Here is a 26,651-nt window from a genome sequence, read left to right as displayed (position 1 = left end):
GCGTACATGAACATGCAGGGTGGCAGGAAACAAGAGGAATGGATGGAAATTCGCAAACAGCTAGAAGAAGAAGATATCCGGGTATATGCAGTGACCGAGACGCACCTAAGGGACCTAAAGAGCCTCCGGTAATCGGAGAGTATATAAGGGAAGGTTGCAATAAGAAGGCTGAGCCAAGAAAAGGCGGAGGAGTGGGTACGCTTATACTACATGGGGAAATTGGAAAAGAGTGAAAGAAGGCTGTAAAGAGCATGTGTGGGTGAAAGGGGTGGTAGGGGGTAGGGAGGTAGTTTTAGGATAGTCGTACCTGTGGACGGGTAAGGAGAGTAAGGAACAAAATGAAAACCTGGTGGCGTGCATGAAAATGGACATTGAGGATTTGAAACGATCCGTGGAGGTACTATTGGTAGGGGACATGAACGCCCACACTGAAGACCTGGACGGGTACACAGACAACAACGGACATCTAATGCTGGGTATGTGTGAGGAACGTTAACCGTATCATAGTAAATAGGGAACAAAAATGCGAGGGTCAAATCACGTGGGAGTGTGGTAGGAGACAGTCGAGTATCGACTACTGCCTCCTCTCGGAGGGACTTTATGAATGGTTGGATGGGATTAGCATAGATGAGGAAGGGGGTAACAGTCTGGGCAGTGACCGCAAGCGTATACAACTCAATTTTGGGAAACCGGAGTGTACGAAACAGGACCGAGTGGGGCAGTACACAAAGTTAAGCAGTAAACAAATTGCGGCTATAGCTAAAAGTATAAAAGCCGACATAGAAAGAAACCCTGGAGAAATATGGAAATATGACAGGCTCATCAAAACTATGCAGAAAAAATAGTCAAGGCAGAAAGGGCAAATCAATGGAAAGAAAGAAAACGCCAAGAAGATGGTGGAACGCAGAAATCAAGGAGGCTATAGAGAGGCGCAAACAGACGTCTAGAGAACAGAGGCAGGCCAGGAGGGCAGGGAGGCAGCAGGAAGAGGTGGACACAAAATGGGAGCAATATAAGCAACGAAAAGTGGAAGTGAAACTGTTGGTGCAGGCGAAGATAAAGGGCGACAGCGAGCTACGGGTGGCGCAAATAAGAGGGAGGCGTAGAGACGCGCCGAAAAAGTTTTGGAACCATGTGCGGACATTAGGGAAACGCACGGGACATACAGAAGGTGCTACTATAGAAAATGGAGCGGGCCGGATATTCAAGGGAGAGCAGCCATTGGCATACCTTCATGAAATTATCACTGAGGAATTCCGTAAGGTTGTTGATAGAGCGGCCCCGCAGCGCCACAGCGATGTCACGACGGGGAGGCCGAAAGGTCTGGAGATAAGAGGGGACAAGCTCAAGTGGAGAAAAGCAGAGGGAAAGGTCCCTAAAAATACCGCTGTGGGCACGGATGGAATACCAATGGAGTTGGTCAACCAATTAGGACCAAAGAGCAAGGGAAGGTTACTACAAGCCATTATCACGGGGATAGAAAAGAAGGCAATGCCGGACACATGGCGTACTAGCAGGATGAGCTTAATCTATAAGGGCAAAGGAGACAAGACTACGCCAAGCTCGTATAGGCCAGTCACCGTCACGTCCGTGCTATACAGGTTGGGAATGCAGGCAGTGAAATTTGAACCAGAGCAATGGGTAGAAGAGAATGAAAATGGGTTTCGAAAGGACAGAAGGACAGAAGGCTAGATGACAACCTATTTGTAGTAAGCCAATGCATAGAGGTGGCTATGATGCAAAACAGACCTTTGTGGTTAGCCTTTCTTGACATTAAAGCGGCTTATGATAATGCAGACAGGGAGCGGCTGTGGAGTATCCTGGAGGACGAGGGAGTGGGGGCAGAATTCATTAACTTACTCAGGGAGCTATACCGGGAGAACCAAGTGCAAATAGTGTGGGAGGGGATAACATGCAATAGGCCTGTACACACCTACAAGGGTTTGAAACAAGGATGTCCTCTTTCTACACTGCTGTTCATGATCTACATGAAGGGTTTAGAAAGGTAGTTAGAGGGCAGTAGGCTTGGATTCGATTTATCATACATTAAAAACAGACAGGTGGTGGAACAGCGAATTCCAGGATTAATGTATGCAGACGACATATTGTTGATGGCGGATGACCGGATAGGTATGCACGGCCTGATGGATATATTCGGAGAGGAAGCGACGCACCTTGGGATATCTTTTCGCAGAGAAAAATCAGGGATCATGGTTTTCAACGACGACACGGAGCACAAATCGATATCAGTTCAACAAGCAGAAATACCACGGGTAAAGGGGTATAAATATTTAGGAGTATGGCTTAACGACGGCACAGATTACACGCATGTGCATGAGGCTCACCTCAAAACAAAAGGAAGATTGAACGCCGCTATAATGAAACATAGAACACTGTGGGGCTACAACAAATACGAGGTGGTAAGGGGAGTCTGGAAGGGGGTCATGGTACCAGGATTAACTTTCGGAAATTCGGTTCTGTGTATGAAACCAGAGGCCCAAGCGGGCCTGGAGGTAAATCAGAGGGCAGTAGGTAGGCTGGCCCTAGGGGCCCATAGCAAAGCTACGAATGAAGCGGTACAGGGGGATATGGGCTGGTCGTCCTTTGAGGCAAGGGAGGCGCAGAGCGAGATAAAATTAGAGAGACTGCGTGACATGGAGGAGTAAAAATGGGCCGCGAGAGTGTTTAGGTACCTGTACATTAGGAGCATGGACACGCGGTGGAGACGAAGGACTAGACAGCTGACCAAGCGGTACAGAAATTCGGTAGGGGAAGGTGTGGTATACACAACAGTTAAAAAGCAGGTAAAAGCAGCAGAGGCGACGAATTGGGTGCAGAGAATGGAAGGGAAAAAACCCTGGAGACTTACAGAACAGAGAAACTAAATAAGGAAGGAAGGTTTCTATGGCAATACGCGAGGCTGTGCATTGCTTTTTGAAGCACTGGCGGGGTGTCTGAGAATACGGGCATACACGGCTAACTACAGGCAACAGGACGAAACTTGTGTATGCTGCGGAAGGGACCGAAAAACCGTACGGCGTATTGTCATAGGTTGCACAGAGATACGACCGCGACGGGGCGATGGGGAGAGAGAGAGAAATAACATTTATTGAAAGAGCTCCCCCGTATGGGGCTGTGGCGGCTGCCCACAGGGCCGCAGCTACCTGGAGGCCTCGGGAGGTGACTAGCACCTGGTCCGAAACCTCGGAGCTCCGCATGGGGAAGCGACGTTGACGGAGGCTTTGGGATTTGGTGTGAGGGGGAGCCTCAACTTCAGGGCCATAGAGGTGACGAAGAGGCGGCTGGAGTGGTTGTGCAAGAAACGTAGGGAACAGAGTGGGGCGTAGGATGAGTAATATACCGAAAAAGAATCAGAAGGGCGGGGGGGAGGTAAACAGGAGTGCAAGGGCAGGAAGGGGGGAAGCGATGGGAGTTTAAAACCTGGGGGGGGGGGGGGTGACCCATTAAGTTATGGAAGTGTAGGGCAAACAAGTTGAATAACACAACTGACGTCTCGATACAAAGGGAGGGCACCTAATCATCATGATCAATCATCATAATCATAATCGTAATCATCATCATCAGGGCTGGTCAGCTCGCTCCCCCACTGCGCGTAGGTCGTGTGGGGCTAGGGGCTAAGACGAGTGTGTTGGCAGAAATCGGAGGTCGAGGAGTCGGAAGTGGGATGCATAGCTTGCATATTAAGGAGGCATGAGGGTAGGAATTACTTTGGAGCCGACGAAAGCTTATCGCGTCGGCACGTGTGAGGTCGGTGGGAGGAGGTAATAATCTTTTGGTTCGTGGCAAAAATGCGCCAGTGTATGGCTGTAGCGAGGAGTTGGGGAAAAAGTGGGATGTGAGTGCGTGATCCCATGAGTTACCCTGTTGGGACAGTTCCCGTCGTCGCAAAAAAAAAAAAAAAAAAGAAGACCAGTTGTGAAGCTACGTGACTGACTTTCCTCAGAGCTTTTTCATTGCGTTTACTAGATTATATTCCCGTATTTATGCATAATTTCTTGCTATTCTTCTCGCCGTCCTGAAACTCGATTCAGCGCAATCTTCAGCGATGGTACTCACTGATTCCCTTCCCGTGTGCATGGTCCTTTCCTCGGAAACTGTCAGTCCCATGCTTAAAACTTTTCATTCCTGCGTTTCCACTCATGTGCTGGTAGTTAGGCTTGTTTGGCTGCCTGGCCAATGCGAATTAGACCTTAATGAAGCCACTGATAAGTTAGCAAAAATGGCATTGGCTTTACGAATTGTGGAGGTGAGCTCACGTCTCGGATGAGTAGCCACCAGGACGACGCTGAGGCCCGCGTCGCGGCGCGTAAAAACGTCGTTCTGCCGGCTTAAATAATGTTTATTCAATCCAATCAATCCAGTCCCCGTTCGCTTGCGTGTTGCTAGCCAGTTATCGCGGATACTTGTTGGCCCAGGACGGGTCTGATCACGGGCTGCCCACTTCTCCGGAACTCGAACATCTCGGGCTCCGTTGGAAAAGAAGCCTCTGCCAAACTCGCTTGGGCGAAGTTTCACTGACCTCGTTTCGTTGTGGTGTTCCCCCACTTAATCGGTACCTATATCGGGCAGATCTGACAACTCCACCCTTGTGCCACTTCTGCCATGAAATTGAATCGGGTGAACATTACTTCCTTTTTTTGCCGCCGATTTTCTAATCATCGGAGAAGGTTGCTGGAGGCGCCCCTGCGACGTCTTGAACTGCCATTAATTCTGCCAGTGCTTTTGTCTTTTGGGGGCACGGAGCTAGGTCACTGCCATGGGGATGTTCGTCACGCCATCCATTCCTTCATTTCGGAGACGGCTCGTCTGCCGTGCTAAAGTTATTCTGATCAGGCTTTCTCGTTCCTCTTTCTTTTTTCCCTTTCTCTCTTGAACCTACATACTAAATTCTTTCTTTGGATGTACTGTTTTGCCTTATCTGCTTATTTTTAATGGAAAAAAAATCTCCTTGGCCAATCCCCCTGACTGGGTATGCACCAATTTATGGGCCGCCACCACCACCACCTCCGAGCTCCAGGCTCAGGGATTACCCACAGGACGGCGAAATTTCTCGTCTCTCCTGCAGCAAGGGGTTCCGCTATCCGCCCCAGCGTGCGCATGTCCGGCCGTTGAACAAAATCATCGAGTGCCTCTTTTCTCCTCGAATTCCCCGCGTGTCCATAAAGCGGCTAATGCGAAGGGGATAGTTTGGGATCACTTTCCAAATAGTCTGCATTGCTGTCAACTCAAACGAGATGGTTCCTTCGTTTCCGCGCGACATCATGGATAGCATCACCAAAGGTTTGCCCATTATTTAGATAACTCCCAGGGGAGTTTCTGCGCAACATTTTAACCCTGACAATACTTAATAGCCATGATTTTTTTCAACACGCACTTATTATGCGTCAGAGATCATTTTAACGATGATAAGATTGATGATTATGCTGATCATGCAATGGGACATATCCCATCTTAATATTGGCAAATAAGCGGGGTTTTAAAATAATGGCGGGCAGAAAGCTTGAAGGAGCATCATACTGAGAATTTGAAAGTCCGATAAAGAGATACAGAGACCACAAACGATCAAAAAAAGAATGAACTTCAGAAAAATGAAAGAAACAATATAGAAACGGCGCCCTTGGATGTCACTTCATTTTTTATGTTTGGCAACAGCCCGGTTCCGGAGTAGTAGTAGCCTTGACACAAGATTTTCGTATGAATTTTGTTTATAAATGACGTAACCAATGCAGCGTACGTTCAACAAAGGACAGGAAAGGGGTGAACGACTCTTCTTTCCTATATGCGAGGTCGTTAAACTTTCTTCGGCAGAGAAAAGCCGATGATGTTTCGGACACGACCTTGGTTGGAGGAATGGCCATGCTGGCGCCCATGACATGCGTCGCTTATTCTTCTTCTTTCACTTCCGATGCGACAAAGAAAAAATACAACCGAAATGTCAAGTTTTTCAGCAATTTCGCCGTGACGCCAATGAACGCATGTACGCTATTCTAGCAGCGCGAAATGCTCAATACGCGCTAAGTGCGCTAAGTTTATTTTCGCGCAGCGCCTATATAGACCGCCGTCTTTTGTCGAGCAATATGCGGCGAGGAAGATAAAGCTCGTCGGCCGCGTATTCGAGCGCTTCGTGGCTGGAAGCCGTGCGCGGGTGACGGGGGCCCCTATTTCAGGTGTGTAGTGTCGGCAAAAGACGATGGGGGATGGACTAAATTGAGACATGCGGTTCCTACTGCCCGGCCTTCGAAGCCAGGATCTGCAAAACGTGAGTAGCGTTGCCAGGAACAGCGGCTACCGCGGCGGATAGCTCGTAGCCCTGACGCTGACTTCCTTGCTGAACGCGAGCAGGGTTGCGCCTGCTTCGACTGACCCCAGACAGCGAGAGGACGGAGGCAATGGCGCTCACGCGTAGCCTTTTTGTCTTCGCCTGTCTCCTGTGGGCATCAACCCATGGACTGGGTAAGGATGGCGTTGTATCTGAAATGCCTCGTTTCCTCCCCTAACCATGAGCGACCACCTGCAGCATATCCCAAGACAAAAGCCGTGGTCGGAATCAAGACCAGGTGCCAGCGCTACCACGCCCTTAAACGGTTCAGCGCCTGCGGGACATCGGTCGGCCACGCGGTGCGCGAGAAAAGCCTCCTCGAAAACCCCAACCAGAACGAAACCTGCCAGTGAGTTTACGCCCTTCTAGACTACTGCTACGTTTCGCATGCATCGCTCAGCTCAGTGCCGCCACGTTACACAACCCCATGCAATTTCGTGGTTCCTTGCGCATCCGCACTATGGCCCCCTGTCGTTCGGGGACCCTTCCGCGGACCTATTGCTCCACAGCACTGCATTCACGAAAAAAAGGTGCGCAAAGCTAATGCACAGCCTTCGTTCATAATCTTCAACGACTACTGGAAGATTACATTGATACCGCTTAATCGAAATAGGCCGACATCGATCTAAATACAACGTGACAGCGATGCTGCCAAATTCGCGAATGATGCTTGGGAGAAAATTTATGCGAGTTATGAATATCCTGAAGGAATAATGTACACCTGAGGGGGTCTCTCAAGAAAGAGGCTTTAGTGCCAATGATAAATCGGAAGGTAGAGGAATACGCACCGCGCTATCATGGTCGCGATCAGTAGGTATTAAAGTTCATGAGCCGTGACTAATATTAGTCCTTTCACACAAAAAAAAATTATGTACCCTGAACTAGACATGAACCAGCATTCTTCACAAATGCCAAGTTAATTGTAGCCGTAGTAGACCTCGTATCCTTGAATCTTCTAAAAGCTCTGTCATTCACTAAATTAAACCCTATGTCTAAAGGAACAAGTTCAAGTTGAGTAACTGTACGAGCCGCTGCACTTTTTTTTTCTGCTCATACTGAGAACCATACGTAGAATCCATATTTACAACTTCTTTCACCTTGTAAGAGTATCTTGTAATAGCTGCCACATCCTTCCGTTCTCCCATGTTTGTGCTTCTGTCACTTGTGCTTGTTTTTACCGCGTACCGCTGTTAAGCCTAGGTGTAAAGAGGCAGAGGGGTTTCAGAGTAGTGGCGTGCATGCTAACGCATCACGCATAGTGTTCCCTCGCTCACTCCCTCACTCACTTAGGTGAAGAGAGAGGGTTGAGGTGTGTGTGTGTGTGTGTGTGTGTGTGTGTGTGTGTGTGTGTGTGTGTGTGTGTGTGTGTGTGTGTGTGTGTGTGTGTGTGTGTGTGTGTGTGTGTGTGTGTGTGTGTGCGTGCGTGTGTGTGTGTGTGTGTGTGTGTGTGTGTGTGTGTGTGTGTGTGTGTGCGTGTGCGTGTGCGTGTGCGTGTGCGTGTGCGTGTTTACATGTTTATAAATGCACCTGTCATATTTTGTGTTCGTACCCATTCCTTCGAAAGATAATTTGTCATTCTGTTTCACCGTAATCGTTTCAAAAACTTCTGGATAACCAATGGTTGTTGCACAGCGCCGTATTATCATCGCGCAACTCGTCCACACTGCAGTAGACAATGCCGCGGCTAATAAGAAACTAGCCTGTTGAACTAACTTCTCTCGGAATCCCCGTTTTCTGGTCGAGGAAAACAATAACTGGTCGATTGTTGGCCGCACCGAGCTTCCAATAACGGGAACGCCACGAGTGCAATATTGTTTTCCGTTTATCTTAATAATGTCAGAGGATTCTCCAACTGTAGCCCATACGCTTCTTGTCATTGTGGTTTCAGCTGTCCTAGACGACGAAACGTCTTACAAAACCAGCGTATGTGGCACGCTCAGCCTGATCCTTTCATTCCAGAAAAGCACAAGGCTTCGAGAAATGCTTCCAGGACTCTATGAGGTTGACGCGGTGCGTGCGAAGCTCGGAGTTCAACTTTCACCTACAGCACATTTCATCCCTCGTGAACGAAATGTACAAGGAAAGCTGCAGTTCAAGTGGCGAAACCAGTTCAGGTAAGTTACTAACAACATCAACAAAGTTTTCCGTGCACGCCGCCGAGGATGAAGAAAAAAAAAGAGGGGGGAAGGGGGCAGTGTACCCTCAGTGTTGACACCCTTTCACACTGCCAACTAAGAAATGACCACAGGTGGGCCCCCCCACAACGGTACAGAACGACCAATCAGCGTAACCGAATGTGCAAAGTTGTTGACTGATCAGGCCAAGATGCGAAAAGGTCTGCGCAGAGACAACAGCGCATATGCACGCCTTGCGCTGTTGCCTCAGCGCAGATTCTATTTTTCACTCTAATGGCATGCTGGGCTTCATCATTCGCCATGTTCGCATATATTCGCGCATTCGCATGTTCGCTCACGCTGATAGATGCTTTTGGGGCGTTGTCGTGGAGCCCACCTGCGGCGATTTCTTATAGCGCACGCACGCAATGAAAGTAGATTACAATACGACGTGCGCATGTAGCTTAGTATTCCACTTTCCCTCAAATTCAGCTTGCATCGAACTAAACATCCCCCTTTTGTAGGTCCCAAGAAGCATGGAATGTGCAGGTCATAAGTATTTGGAACAAGGATTTGTGAATATCACAATATATTTATCTTGCTGGCTTTATGACAACCATTACCGGTTTGCATGAAGCTTTTTCTATTAGGGAGGACTCCTCTAAACGCACACCAATGCAGCCAGGCAGTTTCCAGAAGAATAAATGTCTGTAAATTTTCTACACCGTGTTTCAATTACTTTTTACGGCACCTGTACATCGCTTGATGACAAGCATAGTTTAAACACAGGCTTGATTTTTTTTGTGTGTGTGTGAGCCGCCATGAAGGGAAGCTGATTTTGATTATGAGGTTTAACACGCTGACGCTACACAGGAGATGAGGCGCGCCGTAGTGGAGGGCTCCGGATTATTTTTAACCTCCTGGCGATCTTTAACGTGCGCCCAAATCTCGTACACACGGGCGTTCTCGCTTTTCGCTTCCATCAGAAAAGCGGTCGCCCCGGCTGGGAATAAAACCCGCGTCCCTGGGCTCAGCCATACAACGCCTTAGCAACTGAACCACCACGGCGGGTATGAAGGGAAACTAAATCAAACAGCCGATACCAAATTTCTCAAGGTCTATCGGCTGTTTGAGTCTTGGTATGACTTGGTATGACTGTTTGGTAGGACTGTATGACTGGTATGACTGGTATTTGGTATGACTGTTTGAGTCTTATTTAGACATTTTTAATGCCAGCAAAGAAAAGGTAAAAATAAAAAAATCCTCGATAATGTTATTGCACGAGTCTCATCTTCAGCGGGCTATACCTGTCTGAAGGCCGGTCTCTGATTTATTTATTTATTTATTTATTTATTTATTGATTGATTGATTGATTGATTGATTGATTGATTGATTGATTGATTGATTGATTGATTGATTGATTGATTGATTGATTGATTGATTGATTGTAGGGCTTAACGCACCGACGCAACGCAGGCGATGAGGCGCGCCGTAGTGGAGGGCTCCGGATTAATTTTGACCACCTGGGGATCTTTAACATGCGCCGAAATGTCGTACACAGGGGGTTTTTGCTTTTCGCCTCCATCAGAAAAGCGGCCACCGCGGCCGGGAATCGAACCCGCGGGCCGGTCTCTGAGCAGTACAATTAAGTTTACCCTGTAATTCTGAAACTATAAGAAAATTTCAAGTTTTGAAGAGATTTAGCACGAAAAATGTGGCAAATGTTTTCAATAAACCGGTCGTACTTTAAAAAACGCCGAGCTCGGGTTCCTCAGACCGAGCGCCTGGGTTCATTCCCCGGCCCTGCATGCGCCTGGCAGAAAAAAAAAATAATCCGTTGATACGCGATGGCGGCGCACGTTGAATGCCCCCTGGACATTTATACTAATCGGTAGCTCTCTACATGGCCCTCCCTTATACCGCGTGGGCCTTAAGTTGAAAAAAAACGGCACGCATACAAAATCGTGACAGTGAAAGCTTGTTTTGTAACAAGCATATCAGCTTGCACTCTTTCGAAAAAAAGTTTTCTTCGGTCTCAGGTGGCTAAAGAGCTTTTGCTTCTAGAAAAGCCAGTGAATTTAAATTTCCGTTAGTACATAAGCACATTACTTTAAGCACATTACTTGGCTCTGAATTGCTGCGATGATTGCCTCCTTTTGTACTGAAGATTTGTGTCAAGGAAGAAGCTTCCAACCAAAACAAATAACTAACAAGCAACAATGCTGACCTTTGTTGACGTACCAAAGCTCTGTGTTCTTCCTCAATCTCCATTAACCACTCAGCCATCTCAAAATTGCCAGCGGCCATATACTTTTTTAGAATATGATTAGGATTTACTCGATAAATCCTCCTCAGCCGCCGTTAGTCTAATCGCTCCAGCAAGGTATAAAAGATATTCCACATGCCTTGTTAGTTTTCTTGACTTTTTTTTCTTTTTTTGGTGGTGCGGGGTCATGTGGAATAGGAGTAAACACTTTAAGAAATGTCTTTGGATCTGCTTTGCCTGAACATAGCTTTTGAACATAGCCTGAGGCAATGTTCAGACTACCGACGTAACAGCCATTTCGTGAGCTATGGACGCAAAAAAACAGCGTGCCACGCAGTTCGGTTGGCTGACACGTGAAATGACGCAATTCATTACGACAGTTGCGGCAACAGTATGAACCCGGCCTCAGAAATGTGGTCTGTGCTGCGACACCGCGCAATGCAAATTGTCATGCCTCCATTTCGCCACTTCACAACGCGGAATTTTTGTAGCGAAAGCTACACTACGCTACCTCGGGCAGTCTTCACGTGGTGACCAGTTTTGACCTTGAGAGCTAGAGGTCGAACCATACCGCGGGGAGAGATAGGCGGCAGGGGACATAGGCTTTTTCTTCCATGGAACCAGGGCGAACTTAAAGACAAAGGAAGTGGAACACAAGGACCGCTGCTGGTCTGTTTTAGCCAAATCTTACGGTGGATACCGTCATTTTGCAATTCTTGACTTTGCAGCTTTGATTGAAGTGATGGCATTATTTATGCGTTGTGAGGAAGCAGACAGGCGGACATTTTTTGAGTAGGGGACTTTCTATAGAGCTAGACAAAAGGTTGAGCTACCCGAAAAAAAAAATTTGAAAAAGAATTAGTGGATTCCTCGCAGATGCAGTCAACAGAATAGAGTCAAACTAGCCTTGTACGAAATGTGTATGGTGTATCGAGTGATCCAGATAATTACCAAGTGTATAGATTAACTTTGCCGAGTGCCGCATTTGCTTATTTTAACACGCGCACTGAGAAACTCTGTTTGCTTCCTCCACAACACTCCGCAGTCACAAATCACTATAGGATCAAAGGTGGGAAAATTTTTCATGCAAATTGTGTGCTACTACTCGAAATTAGTTTAAATATCGTCCTGTCCCCAATGGTCGCAGTACCATTCCAGCCTTGACAAATGTTAAATACGGCATAAATTTGTGTATTCGTAAAAATGCTTACGTATCGGGCATGTGTTTTCCCTACCTCAATCGCGGTTAGCGGTAATGGGAACCACGAGGCTTCCCCTACTATCATAGTAGCTTAGCGCCTCAGCGAGGAAGTGTGGCTACATAACCTGGAATCGTGCAATTGACGCGGTGTAGATATCTTGTCGTATTAGGGATGCGCTTGCATGTTGGATAAGTGCAGGGCCGTTAGGCTGCTACAAACCATGCTAGAAATACAACGCGACATTGTTTTTCTTTTTTTAATCTTTTTCCCGTTTTACAATGTTCCGCAACTTCAAGAATGGGTGGCTGGGCAGCTCCAACCGTTCAACGGCTTCCATGGGAGAACAGACTTCAAAAAAAAAAAATTGCACCATTAACGTTCACATCAAAAGCTCCATACAAAGTTCCCTAAATATATAGATAACGATGAAATGTAGTTAAATGTGTGCAGTTGCGGAAGACGGCTGTGAACGACACAGCGGCATGCGCAGGATTTCATTTCGGGGGCGGTGAGGACTGCCCCCCGAAAAATAAAAAGAACTTATTTTGTATTTCGTTAGGGACATTCAACAATGGCTGATACTCGCATGGAGAGGGACTGCAAATCTACTTCAGCTAGGCGCCTCGCCAACGATAGAAAAATAATTATGGGCCGTCATTATAATTATAATAGGCAAAGTCAGTGGACTCGTTGACTCTGCGTACGCCAGTGGGGTGTCATTCGCAAACCTTGGCCACATTTGTAATACACCAAGCAGAAAATGTCCTAGCCAGAAAATGAAATTCTGGGAATTCGGGACCGAAGTGGCTTGTTCATAAGTTTCTAAAGCTCAAAGCTCGAACAACTGGCACCACAGTCCGTGAGGGCGCGACATCCCAGCATGTTAACTTGGGTTGCCGAAGGAACTGCGTATATACGTATATGCGCCCGGCCAGCAGTTCTCTGCGTGTACACAGCCAGCACCATTGACGAATCGCCATGGTCAACGGCGGAGGGCCAGCGAATTTCGAGGCGAAGCATACTGCCTGGCGCAAAAATGATTTATTCGCACATGCTACATTCATAGCGGTCAACGGGAACACTGCAGCGCGGGGCATCGATTGGCACGTAACGGGACGTGTATAAGCCCCCTGCGGTGTCTGAGCAGCCTGTGTCGTGAGTACTTCCGTCTGTGACATCGAGGTCTCACAGTGCCGTTACCAATTTGCAGTACTGACCGACATGAGCACGGTGTGCGACATCCGGGTGGCGGTGGTGCGGTTTCTCGAGTGCACAAGCTCTTACTACCTGGGGGAGCAGCTCTCGGCCGTGGCGCAAAATCAGACACACCTTGGCGCTGCCACAAACGCCAGTGTGCAGTTCGGAGTCATGTTCAATGCGCCGGGTGTTGGCGGGGTCATGGACAAATACAACCGCATCTCGCCCATCGAATGCAGGTACGGAAGCCACGCCACTGACACTAGCCAAGCATGACGCGTCGCGCATCTCGACACCTACTGCTATGACCTCTATCGAGAATCACATAAATTTTTCTTGAAGTGGCCTTAATTGACCTCATTATTTTTAATGACTCTGACGTAGTCGAAATGTAGTAATAATTAATCATTATAAGTCTCAGTAGTGATGCGTAGCTATGAGGCAGTGTCATGATTGTTTCCTAGAGACCCCATTTGCCCCACGGAGCGCATGCAACGCGTCACGTTACGGATGGACGCACGATTATTCGAATGAAGTATCCTTGGAATGCTTACGCATTAAAACGACTTTTCTGATAACCCTCTAAAACCAACAGCGATGTCATTCCACCCCATTTCCGTGCTCCAAAAAATTTCCCAGCCGCAATCACTCGACCCGAATGGTCCAACATAACAAAGCTTGTTGAGCTAGTTGGTTCATTGTTTCACTGGAAAGCAGAAAAGGGCGCTAAACGGACGTAGACGAAGCAGGCACGGCAGACATATGCAGGCGCGTATGCAGAGTCACACGGACCATTCTTTCGAAACGGTCCGTCCGTATCCGCCTCTGCCCTCGCATGAAGCACGTACAGGTGTCTCCAAAGCATGAACTTCCCTGTGGGAGTTCTCGTTACCTTGGTAGAGTTTCGCACGTCATCCAAGCCAAGAGCGCGTTTTACAGCGAAGCTGTCAGCCTCTCTTTTGTCGGAAAAGTTCGTGTCGTAAACAAAAAACCCTGGCAGGATCCAGAAGATTTCGCCCAAGACGCCGAGAGCATGCGTCAGGCTAGGCGGGACCCAGCATTTGCCTCTATAGAGAAGCCCAGCGCAATCTTTCTTTGCAATGAGGCATACAGCATAGAGTTCAGTATTTGTTAAAAAACACAAAACAAGCACCGAAACCGCACGATAGATAAGGCGCCTGTGAACAATGGGTCCCCCTGTGGATTTCTGGTAAAGACTTGGTTTGCAGCTGCTCACGAAGAGGGGAGTTGACGTCCTTCGAGGGCGAGTGCGTGCATCAGGCTCCGCCGCCAGAGAAGCCGAGCGCAAGTGACAAGCCCGCCGAGCCGACGAGGAACATTTCATACTTTCCCACATCAACATGTCTAGTGGTTTACAGAAGCTTCGCTGGGTATCCGCTTTCTCAGGGCAGGTTGGCTGCCATTTTTTTACGGCTGCTGATTTTTTTTTTTTTTTCGCCTCGCGCGCAATAATTTAAACGGGACTAAATGAAGAGGCGGTCAATGTGGCGATGTTAAAATCTGTGTATCCCCTGATAGCATCATGCAATTCAGGAGGGGCCCCGTCTAGCTACATATTCAGCTCAGCTATTCAGCTGTTTTTAGCACGAGCTGCGTATTAAAGAGCAGCCTTAATGAAAACCGAACTAGTTTTACACCCTCACAGGAATTTCAGTCCTTCCGAAGTGACAATTCACCGGAAGAAATACAAGATTATTCAAAATTTCTGCAGTGCATTGCTTCGGGGACGAATTGCATGCCTAAATATCACGCGGTGAAGACTCTCGCATTGCGCCCGCTTCAGAGCATTTGCGGAGTCAGTCTCCTATCTGTAACTTGCTCATGCACAGCAGCCACGAAAGATTCTCGATTCCTGGCGGACACGTTCCCATGCGGTGAATATTAGTTTCCTGCCGCATACAAGCGAGCTTGTACTAAAGGAACCATCAGCACACCATAAAGCCTTTTTTTATTGGAAAGAACTGGCTTTTCATAACTCGCTCAATTCTATTTTTGTCCCGAAGGCTTTAATTTTCACCGAAAAGAAGAGGACAAGCATCAACATTTAACTATTTTGGTTGTGTATAACTTGATATTTTTTGTTAGTAACTAGCTGCGGGTGCATGACTTTACATTATGAGACCGAGTTCCACTTTATGCCGCAGCCTCGGCAGCTCCAAATGATTGAAGGAATGGAGCCGTGATCATTTGAGCAGAGGTGGGTTCGGGCCGGTTTGTGGAAGAATTGTGTGCGCGAGCAGCCTGTCGGGCGGGGTCCAGGAGTTCCGTTCGAGGCTCGGAGTGGCGGCAGAGTAGAAATTCTCCCCGCATATTTCCTTATGTTCAGGTTGGCCGAAGGTGTGTGGCTGTGGTGTGGGCTGGAGGTGTAATACATGGTGTAAATGGGTATCAAACACGTAGAATGACGTCAAAGGTTCTTGTTTTTGCATACAGCTGTCACTTTTCTTGAAGTAGGGTGCACAAACGGTCGTATTATTTCCGAGAATTTTTGTTTCTTCCGATTCCAAATGTAAGTCAATGCTCACAGGAGTTCCGTAGCAGACAGAAGCGCACATTATGAAATGACGTAACACATTCAAAGTGGTACTGAAGAGACGCTTTGGTTTGGTGACATCAAGAGCACCAAGACTGCGATCAGAAGCCTTTCCCGCCATAAAGGCAGTAGTAATTCCTATATTGAAAATTGAAAGGTCAGTATGTTACCCCTAGTCTCGATGAAGGGGCTAGATCATCGCCTTCATAAGTAACCTTTATAAGTATAAGTAAGTATACTCGGGTACTAGTAGTGTACCACTCCGCCGTAGCGACGGACCCGGATATCAACGCGCGCGCTCGTTTTGAAACGAGATAGCGCTAATGCGTAACATTGCCTTCTTTTACACACCAAGCTTTTTTTTTTTTTGTCGCCGCTGCAGGAATTCATCTCAAAATACTCGCAGTAAGGAACTTTTTGCGGCACGCGGAGTAACAGCCGACTGCGGTGATGAAGCGCAAGGGACCCTTTTGCTGTCGTTCTTAAAGTTGTCCCCGAGTATAGTGTCTTCAAAAGGCGTGTTTCAACGAGCATTTCGTCATGTACCGCGAAAAAGCGTTCTGCCGTAGCTTGGCATGGCCCGCCAACAAGCCCAAAAGTTGCCTGTGGCTGCATAAACCGTAATTATTGATCTTAAAACACTAGTTAACGTTATTTTATTTTTGTAAAGGTATAACTGACAAAAGCTTCTTTGTCATAATTTTTGAAAGGTTTTGAAAGGAGAAATCCGTTTTGTGAAACTTTTACGCTACCTTGGTTGACAGAAACACAACTGTTATTGAGCTTGTTTTTTTTTCCATCGCTTTTCATTTCGCAGACGAAACGCCAAATTCAAGAACTGCATCGAAAACATCCACCTCTACTCGGAGTGCGGCATCGGCACGGAAGTGCACTCGCATCTAAAGTACCTGGCGAACATCGTGACACGCAAGTTTGCCCGGAAATGCAGTCATCAGTCACGTGAGGGCATTGATGTTTCGCAGATTTATATTTCTCAGATTCTCAGATTCATTCAGCTTTCTTGCTTCCCAATTCCACAACAGTTTGGCTTCACCTGAATCCTGGGGCCAGTTTCGGTTTCTCACTTTCTGGCGCAGAGCTAGCCGAGCTGGACTGCCAGCTGCTGCCGTTTCTGAGGAAGTTTCTTCGATGCGGAGTCAACAGATACGAAGCCCCTGGGGACCGAGTTGATCAAGACGCCTGCACGTATGCATTTTCCTGTATTCCATTCGCTCAGCGGCATACTAAAGACCACTCTAGGCCCACATCGCTGAGTTCTTAGCACCCCCGTTAGTTTCCTTGGCTTTTATTTGCTTGGCTTTATTTGCACACAGCACTTTATTAGCTAGTGTTCTTGACATTACAGATTAAAAGAATGACATTATGCATTGTGTGGTTTCAGAGCGAAGAACACATTTTTGAGTCAAATGTAATATACTGGCTCGTTATTAGTCCATTCATATTCATTGGGCACGTCAAAAGGTGAATTCGGGTGCATGTAGTGAAGCAGAAACGCAGAATATTTTCTTTTTCAGGGCGCGAAAATTACCGTTATTTTTGACAGGCCTTCTAAGTCTCGTTCTCTTACACTGATATACTATTTTTTGGTTATGCACGCTGCACCTTATTCAGTAAAACCAAAGAAAAATAAAAGCCGCACATTCATGAATAAACAAATAGGTTACTTTAAAAGCTTTAAGAAAAATTAACACTTATGTCAGGCATTAAACATTGCAAGTGATGCGTATTTTGACAGTTAGCACAAAAGTGATGCGTATTTTTACAGTTAGCACAATATAATATTCCTTGTGGTTGAAATCTAATTTCAGAATTGTAATGTAATTCACTGTCCATAGCAAACAAAACTCCTTTTGATATTTGGCCAGAGAAATGTTTATACTCATTCTCTTGCTAATTATTGCCCGCAAAAACACAAGTGACCGCTATATTTTTTCTCTCCGTAGTCAGGTACTCTCCTACAAAGAATGCGTTCAAGCGGCCGAGCGAGTTACACACTGCAATATGCGCAACCTGTCCCTGAGCTACCACCTGACATACCTTGACAACGTGATGACTTCGGTTAATGCCAGCTGCAGCGCTGTCAGAAGTAAGCTCACGAATTTGCAAATACAAGGTTTAGGTACGCACAGCGTTAGCAGCTAGTGAAAGCTATTTTCTCGCTGCAGACATGGAGACTTCCGTTTACAAAGAGTCCTGCAAACGAACAACCCTGTTCAATAATTACTTTTCCTGTGGCATGGAGGTCCAGGCCCGTCTTGAAGGGCTGAATAAAGGAGACAAGGAAAGGTGCAGGTAAGAGAGCTCTGTTGCCATTGTTTAGTGCGGGGCCATGGCAATGCCAATCCGGAGACGGATTTTAATGGGAATATTTTTCTCTTCAAGGATCTCAGAAAACTTTGAAAAGTGCTTCATCAACGCCAAGGAGCAGTCGGGATGCTTACTGGCCGACGAGGCCACGAGCATTATGAGCGCCTTGCTGGACACATGGAAGAAAGAGCACGCCAAGGAGTGCAGCGATTTGAACGTGCCGCCCTCGAAAGGATCGCAAGCCGAGTGCCTGACGGGCACGGCTGTGCGCAAGGTCTTCCTCTGCGGCCTCAACTTCCAGACAGCCGTGCGCGAGGTGAAGTACTCCCCGATGGAGATGTCCCCCGAGGTATGCAGGCGCCTCGAAGAGATGAACAGCTGCATCGCTGAAGTGAAGAGCCACACGCGGTGCGCCATGTCCGAACTGCACGCCCACGTGGCCCCCTTGCTTCAGCCCTTCACCATCGACTACGCGGAGAGGTGCGAAAGGGTCGCGTCGTCAAACCAGTCCGCTCCAATGCTGCCTTCAAGCGCACCTGCCTGTCGACGGCTGCCAGCCTTGAAGCGAATATTTCACTGCGGCCTCAGTTTTAGCCGAATATTGGAAGAAATGGAGCTGGTCCACCAAAAGGCCGAAGTTCTGTGCCCGTTGCTAAAGAAGTACGAGACGTGTGTTCCGGATTCGGCTACCGAGCTCGGGTGCAGAGATGACCCAGTCATGAAGGGGCACGTACGAAGCTTCGGGAAAATACTGCACAGGCAGTATTACGAAGCCTGCATCAAAAATCGTAGGGCACGGGCTGTGCTACGCACTGAGAGGCTGCGCAGAGTAAGCGGAATTCATGAGAACATCAGCCGAGATATACTCGGAAACGTGAAGGTTATGAAGCAGGAGCTATGGCGGGGTCTGAACGCCACTCCCAACGTCAACCAGCAAATATTAGGTCAGGTTATGGAGGACTACTACGGTCCCGATTACGACGAGTACGTCGAAGAGGAGGACAAAGTACCGGACAGTCTAGATGTCAAGCCAGCATACGATTACCCCGATCGTGCGGCGACGCAAAAACCAAAAAAGCAGGAAGCCGAAAAAAGCGCTCAGTCGGCAAAGGAAGTAATGACGAGTAATAAGCCCGAAACGCAGACGAAACAGGAGGAACATTTGGAGCAGAAAAAAAGCCAGGAGTTCTGGGCGGGCGTTGAGAGGGCGCGAAAGATCAGGTCCCAGCACAGATACGAGCCTGGATCTCTTGAACTTCTTCAGGACTTTTCCAATAATCATGGTAACCTGGACTTCGCGCGACCTGGAACATACTTTATTGACCAACTGAGTAATCCGGACCCTGATGCTGATCCATACGCAAGAAGAGACCCCCACAGCGATGATGAAATCAGCGACCTTGCAGGGGGCGTCCCTGGTCATTTAAAAAACTCGGAGGCCAACTGGCCCGTATACACGTCACTGCGAAACGTGCCGCGCGCTGCAAGGCAAGGAGAGCGTGGTGTTGGAACGTATGACTTGCGAAGGGGGCCGCCAATGACGCGCGAAGAGGAGTTGGAAATGTACGAGGACACAAGGGGCATGGCGGAGCTTCTGCGAAAGCAGAGGAAGAGACACTACGGTCTCTACAAGGGCGGAGACAAAGTCGGGCTCAAGTCCGACATGCGCAGGGTGGAGAAAGATGTGGCCCACAGCTACGCCTTAGGCGACGAAGGACCTCCTCCCGGCTACAACCGGGCAAGAAGTTCGTTCAACAAAAGCCGCTCTTACTTAGACTATCATGACGACCCCTCTGATAACATGCCCTTCAGAAGCCAATACGGAATGCGCCGCATCGAGCGCTACCCGTACCGAGCCGCTTACGCAGCAAATGAAATTGTGGGTAATGATGGAACAGTTCCGCGTCCTGAGAGACGGGTAATTGGCTTGCAGCGCCGCGGGAGGGCATTTAGGGGCAGCGACTACCTTACGGAATACGGTAAACCTCATCCGGCTCATCTGTCGCACACAGGTGGCGAGGATGAAATTGGGTCCAGAGATGTGATATTTCCGGACGATGATGGCCCAGCTCTCTCTGATCAACCATTCGGCCAAGAAGCCCTACCGCCAAGCTACCGCAAGGCCATGCCCATGCGGCGACGCGAGAGGAAAGTTTTTGTAGATGCTTCCCAGGACCTTGAGGCCGGCGGCGGCACTGGGGACATAAATTACAGACATGGCGGAATGGTCGCTCTATCTGATGGCCTAAATGGCGAGAAGGCACCCGGAGCGGAAGTTATGGATACTTTTGTAGACGAAAAAGAGCCGTCCCTACCTCAATATAATCGCCAAGAGGACGGACTCCAATATTATCCTCGTCGCTTGGCCTCCAACAAGTTCCGCCTTAGGACAGGCCTGCCTAACGAACCCAGATCAGCTGTCGGAATTAGGCAAGGGGACTTTAGCATGGGCTCCAGGGACTACAAGAAAGTGCCATCAAAAATCAGCGAAGAGACTTCCGCCCTTGAAGACGAGGAAGGTCCATTATCTGGCGGTTCTGTCAAGCGTTTGGACGCACACGATCGAATTATGCCGCTGAAAAATTCAAATTACTACCATCAGGGTGAAAGTTCTCAAAACATCCGATCTTTTCAGCGCAAAACCCAATTTAAAAGACCAGCCTACAAGGAACTCGAGCCCCACGGAATGGACTCTTACCCGGACGAGCTTCGACCATTCCAGGAGTCTCCACGCCGTCATGCTAATGACTCCACCTACGTTGGGCCAAACAGCTTTCTACCAGAGCCAGGCTTACGATCGCCAAAAGAAAAAGTACTCCCCGATTTTCTCGGAGAAACTAAACCCCGTGCCATGGGGCCAGAACCACGCTCACGAAAAGACGGCTCCCCCCAGGAAAGGTCAGCTCATCCACCGGGAAGTCACGTAGGAAATGCGGAATCCAGCAGGAACTTTGAGGAGGGCAGAGGAAGCCACTCCGAGAGTTTTGTTCAACAAGCCGCAAATCCCCAAAAGCGGTTTTTTGACGTCAAAAAGAGAGGATACGAACCGCGACTAGGATTTCCGTACCTAAGGCACATCAACAATGCTCCTGGATTGCTACTCGAAAAAAAAGACGAGGCTTCTGGGGGCGCCATCGCGAAACCACAGAACAACCACCGGCAGCTCAGTCAGTATGAAGCGGAGAGAAGACAAAAGAAGAAGCTAATGAGAGACGACCTGGACGAGTTTGTTAGCAATCACAAGGAGGAAATCGACAGCAAAGCGGACATGATGCTTTTTCCCAGCGACAGGGTCGGTCACGACGATCGCGTGGTGAGAGACTTTGACGCCAAGGCTTTGCAAGACAGCAAGGACTACTCGGAGCTGGACACAAAGTTGGAAAGCGATGGCGGAGACCGGTCTTCTATGTGGAGCGCCATAGGAGATAACACGAAGGAAGAACTGCTGAGAAAGCACCTTGAAGGAGCGGAAAAAAAGCTCGAGTCGCCGATGGGGGAACTAAGCCGACGGAACGCCTGGTACACCGACGACATTTGGAGTGACAGCAATGATCTGTTTGGCATGGAGAGGCTGCTGTCCGACCAGCGACGAGAGATCGCCGCTAACGTTACAGATGAAGACGAGATGGCTCGTGAGTTTTTCCCTTCATAGCGATTTAAACTTACAAACCAACCAGAATCGTGTACTTTAAAGTGGCTCTCCCGAAAAACCTACGGCGAATCCGTTCACAAAGCCGTTCACCCGAAAGATACCGTAAGAATAATTTGGGATAGGCCGGCGTGAAGGGTTACTGCAATAAGCTAGGTGCGGCTAATCCCTAATTGTTCTCGGCATATCTTGCGTGCGAACAGGTTTGTGATAGTTGACCCAGTATCTTCCGGATGCTTTAAAGACTATAAAGTTGTTCCTTTGAACCGTTTGTGCGATATGATTTTGAATAACTTCAAGTTACAACAGCTTTTTCTCACACGTCTCTCAATGTTAGAATGCCAGCTTCACAATCTCCAAAAAAGGACCGACGCCTGTGCCCGCGTGTTTGAAGACGACTTCAAGGCCATTGGTAACGGGACCGTACGTCAATTCAGTGGCCACCCCTTGACACCGCAGCTCCGAAAGTCCGTGTGCTCGTAAGTGACACCGCTCTAAGCTTTCCGGATGAAAGAACACAAAATCCCGCCTAGGCAATCCTCCTGCACCCGCATGTTTAACAGCAAAGAGGAATTTTCGTTCACTATAGAGCCCATAAAATCAGAACAGCCGTAGAAATTATATCTAACAAAGACAGCGTCAGCCTGTTAAGTAATTTCTGTTCGGTTTTCTCGCCATTATGCACATTACGCGTTGTGCGGGTAACTGTAGATAGAAACAGGTAGCTGTGTTATCAGGCATATGAAATACGTTACATGCAGACTGAAATGCGCAGTCAGCCAGAAAATCGACTTCGTCACATACACGCTGCTACTATAGGTCATTAGGAAGGCGAAGTGGTAAGAATTCGATGGCATGAATCTGCAAAACCACGAAGCTAGTGCTTGATGCAAGTGCTGCTTCCTTGCATGCCTTCATGGCAAGCTCATTAAAACGGGCATGCGCATCCCTGTAAACGTATCGACGGCTTTCCCTGCAATGTCGATCTATTGGGAACATTTTCCCCCGGGCACTGCGAGCTACTTGCAGTTTCCCTAATCAATATTGCGTGGTATTCGTTTGCTCCTCAGGCATGTACGTGATTTCCACCAGTGCGTCAACCTCTTCGCACAGAAGTACCGCTGCGTGGACAGCCACGAGTTGATCGGCAACCTGACAGAGCGTCACCTACAGGAAGCCGGCGTCATGTTCTGCTGTTCCAGCTCGGCGTGCGTTTGCATCAAGCTCGTGTTGACGGCACTGTTGTTGCACGTTTTGCGCCACTGAAGACGCCACCAATGCCCGAAAATAATGGGGTGCCAGTAATAAAAATCTCTGGGAATATATATAATAAATCTTGGAAGTTTAATTTTCAAGTGCTTCACTTAATGCCCACACGTGCACTAAGCTGGTTTGCTTTCAAGTCATGGTTGAACGGTTTAAAAACATTTGTCTCGAATTCCAGGGTATTCCTGACGTTTCTTGCAGCATATGGCATGATGTTATCCATCGGAAACGAGCGGAAAACGCCCCACGGTTCCAACAACTCTTCCGGCTTCCTCTGCTCTTGTACGCATACTGTGGCTTCCTGTATGCCCCTTAACATGTCGCCCTGATTGCTGTTGAAGCCTGGGTTGGTGGCCTGGCTGATGGCGTACAGTTTATCGCCGTCTCCCATCAGCGCCCTGCCCAACTGCACGACGCAGTCTGGTTACGCAGCCATTTCTACGTTGGCACCATCACCAGGCTTGCCCAGGACTTTGTAGCGTCGCGAGCGCTGCTTTCGCGGGTTCACGCATCGACGGCTACGGTGGGCCAACGCGTCATGCCAATACGCATTGCACGCAGTCGCACGGATGCTGGTCAAAGATTGCCCTGGGTCAGGAGAAGGCGACAACGGCGCGCATTGGGGCGCCCGTGCAGCATTCTTTTGACGTCTTTGGTAAAGGGAGTGCGTGCTGACGTGGAACTTCTGCGCACTGGTAAAGCGGCGCTGCTTTGAAGGAAATTGACCAAGAGGCTATGGTGTCATAGCAGGCTGCATGAGCGACCTATACCTCTTAAATGAGGGGAATGAAAAAAAAAAAAAGCAACAGAGAGAAAGGCAGGCAAAAACTAAATTTGCACCCTTCAAGCCCGCCTAAGGGGATAACCGGCCTGACGCCACAACACAAGTGCGCTCAGCGGGCATGATACCCAGTAGCAAAACCCCAGAACTACATCCCCTCAAGAAAGAATCAAGTGCGGAATGGCGGCACAACAAAGTTAAGTGCTCAATAAATACCCTCTTGTTTTTTTATAGGAGACGCCTTGGTTGGAAGAAGTTAACTCTGTGCGAGGTAAGAATTTAACATAGGAATCTTAAACGAAGTCTAGCGCAAGGTTTCAACTGTGACCAAAAGGGCCTGAGGAGTATGCAGGTTTATATTTTGAGGGAGGGAAAGGGTGACGCTGGATCTCGAAAAAAAGGATAGGGAGAACATGAACGTAGAGTGAAAACAGAGAGAAAACCCAGAACAAGTAGTAGTAGTAGTAGTAGTAGTAGTAGTAGTAGTAGTAGTAGTAGTAGTAGTAGTAGTAGTAGTCGTAAACTTTATTATAAAGGCACAACTTTACAATTATATAAAGCTTCGAGATGCCACGGGCGTACTTTACGTGAACGTGCAACTGTTTTGTTCATTTTCTCTTTCATGGGCATTGCAGAATGGCTGATACTCGTAGTGATGAAAGCAGACATCGAAGCGGTTAACGTTGGCGCCTAGCTTACTGGCGACCGCAAAAAGCTCCGAATCCCAGGCCAATCCCCCACGTGGGAATGTGTTAAGAGTAGATCAATAAAAACACAAATCACGCGTGTTTTTATACTACCCTTTCTTTTTGATTGGGCGAGCTGGCGGCCACGGCCATTTTATCCGCAACCCCCCCCCCCCCCCCCCTTCCCCGCAGAATCCCTCCGTTAAAATAAATTCGGAGAATGGGAAGCGCGGCCCTTTTGACGCCTTTTCCCACTTACGCAGTCTCTGTTACGTTCTGCAATGCAGAATGTGATGTTTCCAGTGCGTTGTGTGAACAGCGCAAGTCGCACTTAAGCGTCAAATCGCTTGTCGGGCATCTTGGTCAGATTTTCCCGCATTGACGGACTGCTTGTAACGCGAGGCAGCGGTGCAGACCAAGGAGTATACATTTCTTTTGTTTTGCGGATTTAGTATTTAGATGTCACGACAAGCGCGGCTTTCATTTGTGGGCTCCTTGCGTCCAAACCTGCACTCACATGAACAGTGTAATTACACCCGGCTGCACCCTTCCGGCTCAGACGCACACGGCGACATCTGGCTATCTGAACAAAAACGCACACAAGTGGATTTTTAGTCGAAAGTTGCGCTCGCAACCTTCCAGCACAATGGCTGCAGAATATAAACGCTATTTCACCAAGCGTGTACTCAAAGGTGCATATACCGACATGAACTCGTCGCGTGCATACATGCAATTCTGACCTGAACACATTAAAACCGGCGAAATAAAGGGGCATTTACATTATACATACCACTTGTATGCATTGCATTAACTAGTCAGGCCTTGAGACAATAGCAACTAAGTGTATGTGCCCCTGTTCAGGCCGTAAAACTCGTTCAGAGCCACGCGGCAGCATCTGGGCTTCAGAACAAAAACAACTCCCGCACGATGTGTCTGTGCTCGCAGTATTTATTATAGACGGCAGCACTCCGGGAAGGGAACGTCGAGGCGAGCCAAAGTGTAAACAAAACACGCTTCCCCGCCCGTCGCTGGGTACAAGGAGTTCACAGACATCTTGTCGGAAAGACTTTTCGGGTGGCGTGCCTGGGGTGTGCTCGGGATAGCCAAACGGTGGCGTCTTTGCGGCGTCGCTGTCGTCGGCACCAAAGCTCTCAGCACTCGTGGCCAAGGGCCGGTCGCATTCGGTAGGTCTCGCGATCAGCCAGCAGGTCGCGAGGCTTGTGATGCCGGCGCACGGTACGAGGGCTCGCTTGATAACGCGAAGGTCACGATTGGACGAGGTGCATGCCGAGCAGGCCTCCCCGTCCAGTGCGTGGCGCATGCGCTGCGTGTTACCCGACTGCTTGGCCGGTGAGGCGCCGACAGAGGTGATGGGGCAGATGCGCGTTCCACGGAAAAATATGGCTGCCGTTGCCGGGGTCGCCCACATAACGGCAGCCTGTTTTCGACCGAAGGGTGACTGTGAGGATGGGGCATTGCCCATTCGGTTGGTGGTCGCTGCCAGGCTCCTTCTCTTGTGGTAGCGCTGAGGATTCTCGCCGTAATCGTCGTCGCGGACATCGCTGTCGTCACTGTCTTGCGGGGCGGCCGTATAGGGCGGGCGGCGTCCCACGAATCTGTCAGCCCAACGAGACGAGGAAGTGGTGGTGGTGGTGGTGCCAGAAAATATGGCTCATACCCACTCAGGGGAATTGACCAGGAAAAGGGCGCTCACGGAGAGGAACTATATACTCAGTAATTATAGAAATACTATTTAACGAATGGATTAAAAATAGGCGTTTAGGGAGGAGATATAAAAAGAAAAAAAAAAACTGCTCGAACATGAGATGTAGCACCAGGAAGGGTTAAAACCAATACAAAATCAAAACAGAAAAATTGAGGAAGAGAAAAAAACCCATGAAAAGTATGTAAAGAAATAAAACAAGAGGAGAAGTTGGTGAAGGAGAGGCGGTGGGAGGGAAGGCACTGATAGCAGTGGCGAGATTTCCCTATCTCATTTTCCTTCACCTTACCGCAGCGGCTGCGTGAAGCCCTTTCTTCTTCTCCTTCTTCCTCCTCTTCTTCTTTTTGAGTATTTCACACGACAGGCTTCTCTGAAACCAGCCTGAGGATGTCGCGCGACAGGCTTCTCTGGTGCTGACCTCGTCTGCAATGGAACATACCCTCTCGCGGGGAGCAACAACCGTCAGACGTCGGAAGGTATCGTCGCTCGAACGAAATGATGGTGATGACCAATAAAATATTACCGAATAAAAAAAAACTTGCCCT

At 48.5% G+C, this 26,651-nt stretch overlaps 1 protein-coding gene across 1 annotated transcript; it reads left to right on the top strand.

Annotated features, from left to right (window-relative positions):
- Positions 1 to 415: 415 nt before the first annotated feature.
- Positions 416 to 22,916, top strand: LOC144161273 (uncharacterized). Its single transcript, XM_077692100.1, has 11 exons — positions 416 to 476; positions 6,539 to 6,689; positions 8,300 to 8,454; positions 13,133 to 13,358; positions 16,491 to 16,633; positions 16,771 to 16,879; positions 17,638 to 17,780; positions 17,860 to 17,986; positions 18,077 to 21,633; positions 21,988 to 22,129; positions 22,721 to 22,916. Exons 1-11 carry the CDS (start codon positions 416 to 418, stop codon positions 22,914 to 22,916), a joined length of 5,010 nt encoding a protein of 1,669 aa, XP_077548226.1.
- Positions 22,917 to 26,651: the final 3,735 nt, after the last annotated feature.

Source organism: Haemaphysalis longicornis, unplaced genomic scaffold (genome assembly GCF_048455015.1).
Source record: "Haemaphysalis longicornis isolate Haplotype H1 unplaced genomic scaffold, Haemaphysalis longicornis Haplotype H1 scaffold_1, whole genome shotgun sequence".
Taxonomy (NCBI): domain Eukaryota; kingdom Metazoa; phylum Arthropoda; class Arachnida; order Ixodida; family Ixodidae; genus Haemaphysalis; species Haemaphysalis longicornis.
Note: the sequence above shows the minus strand (reverse complement) of the source record. Positions and strands in the feature narration are given on the sequence as shown.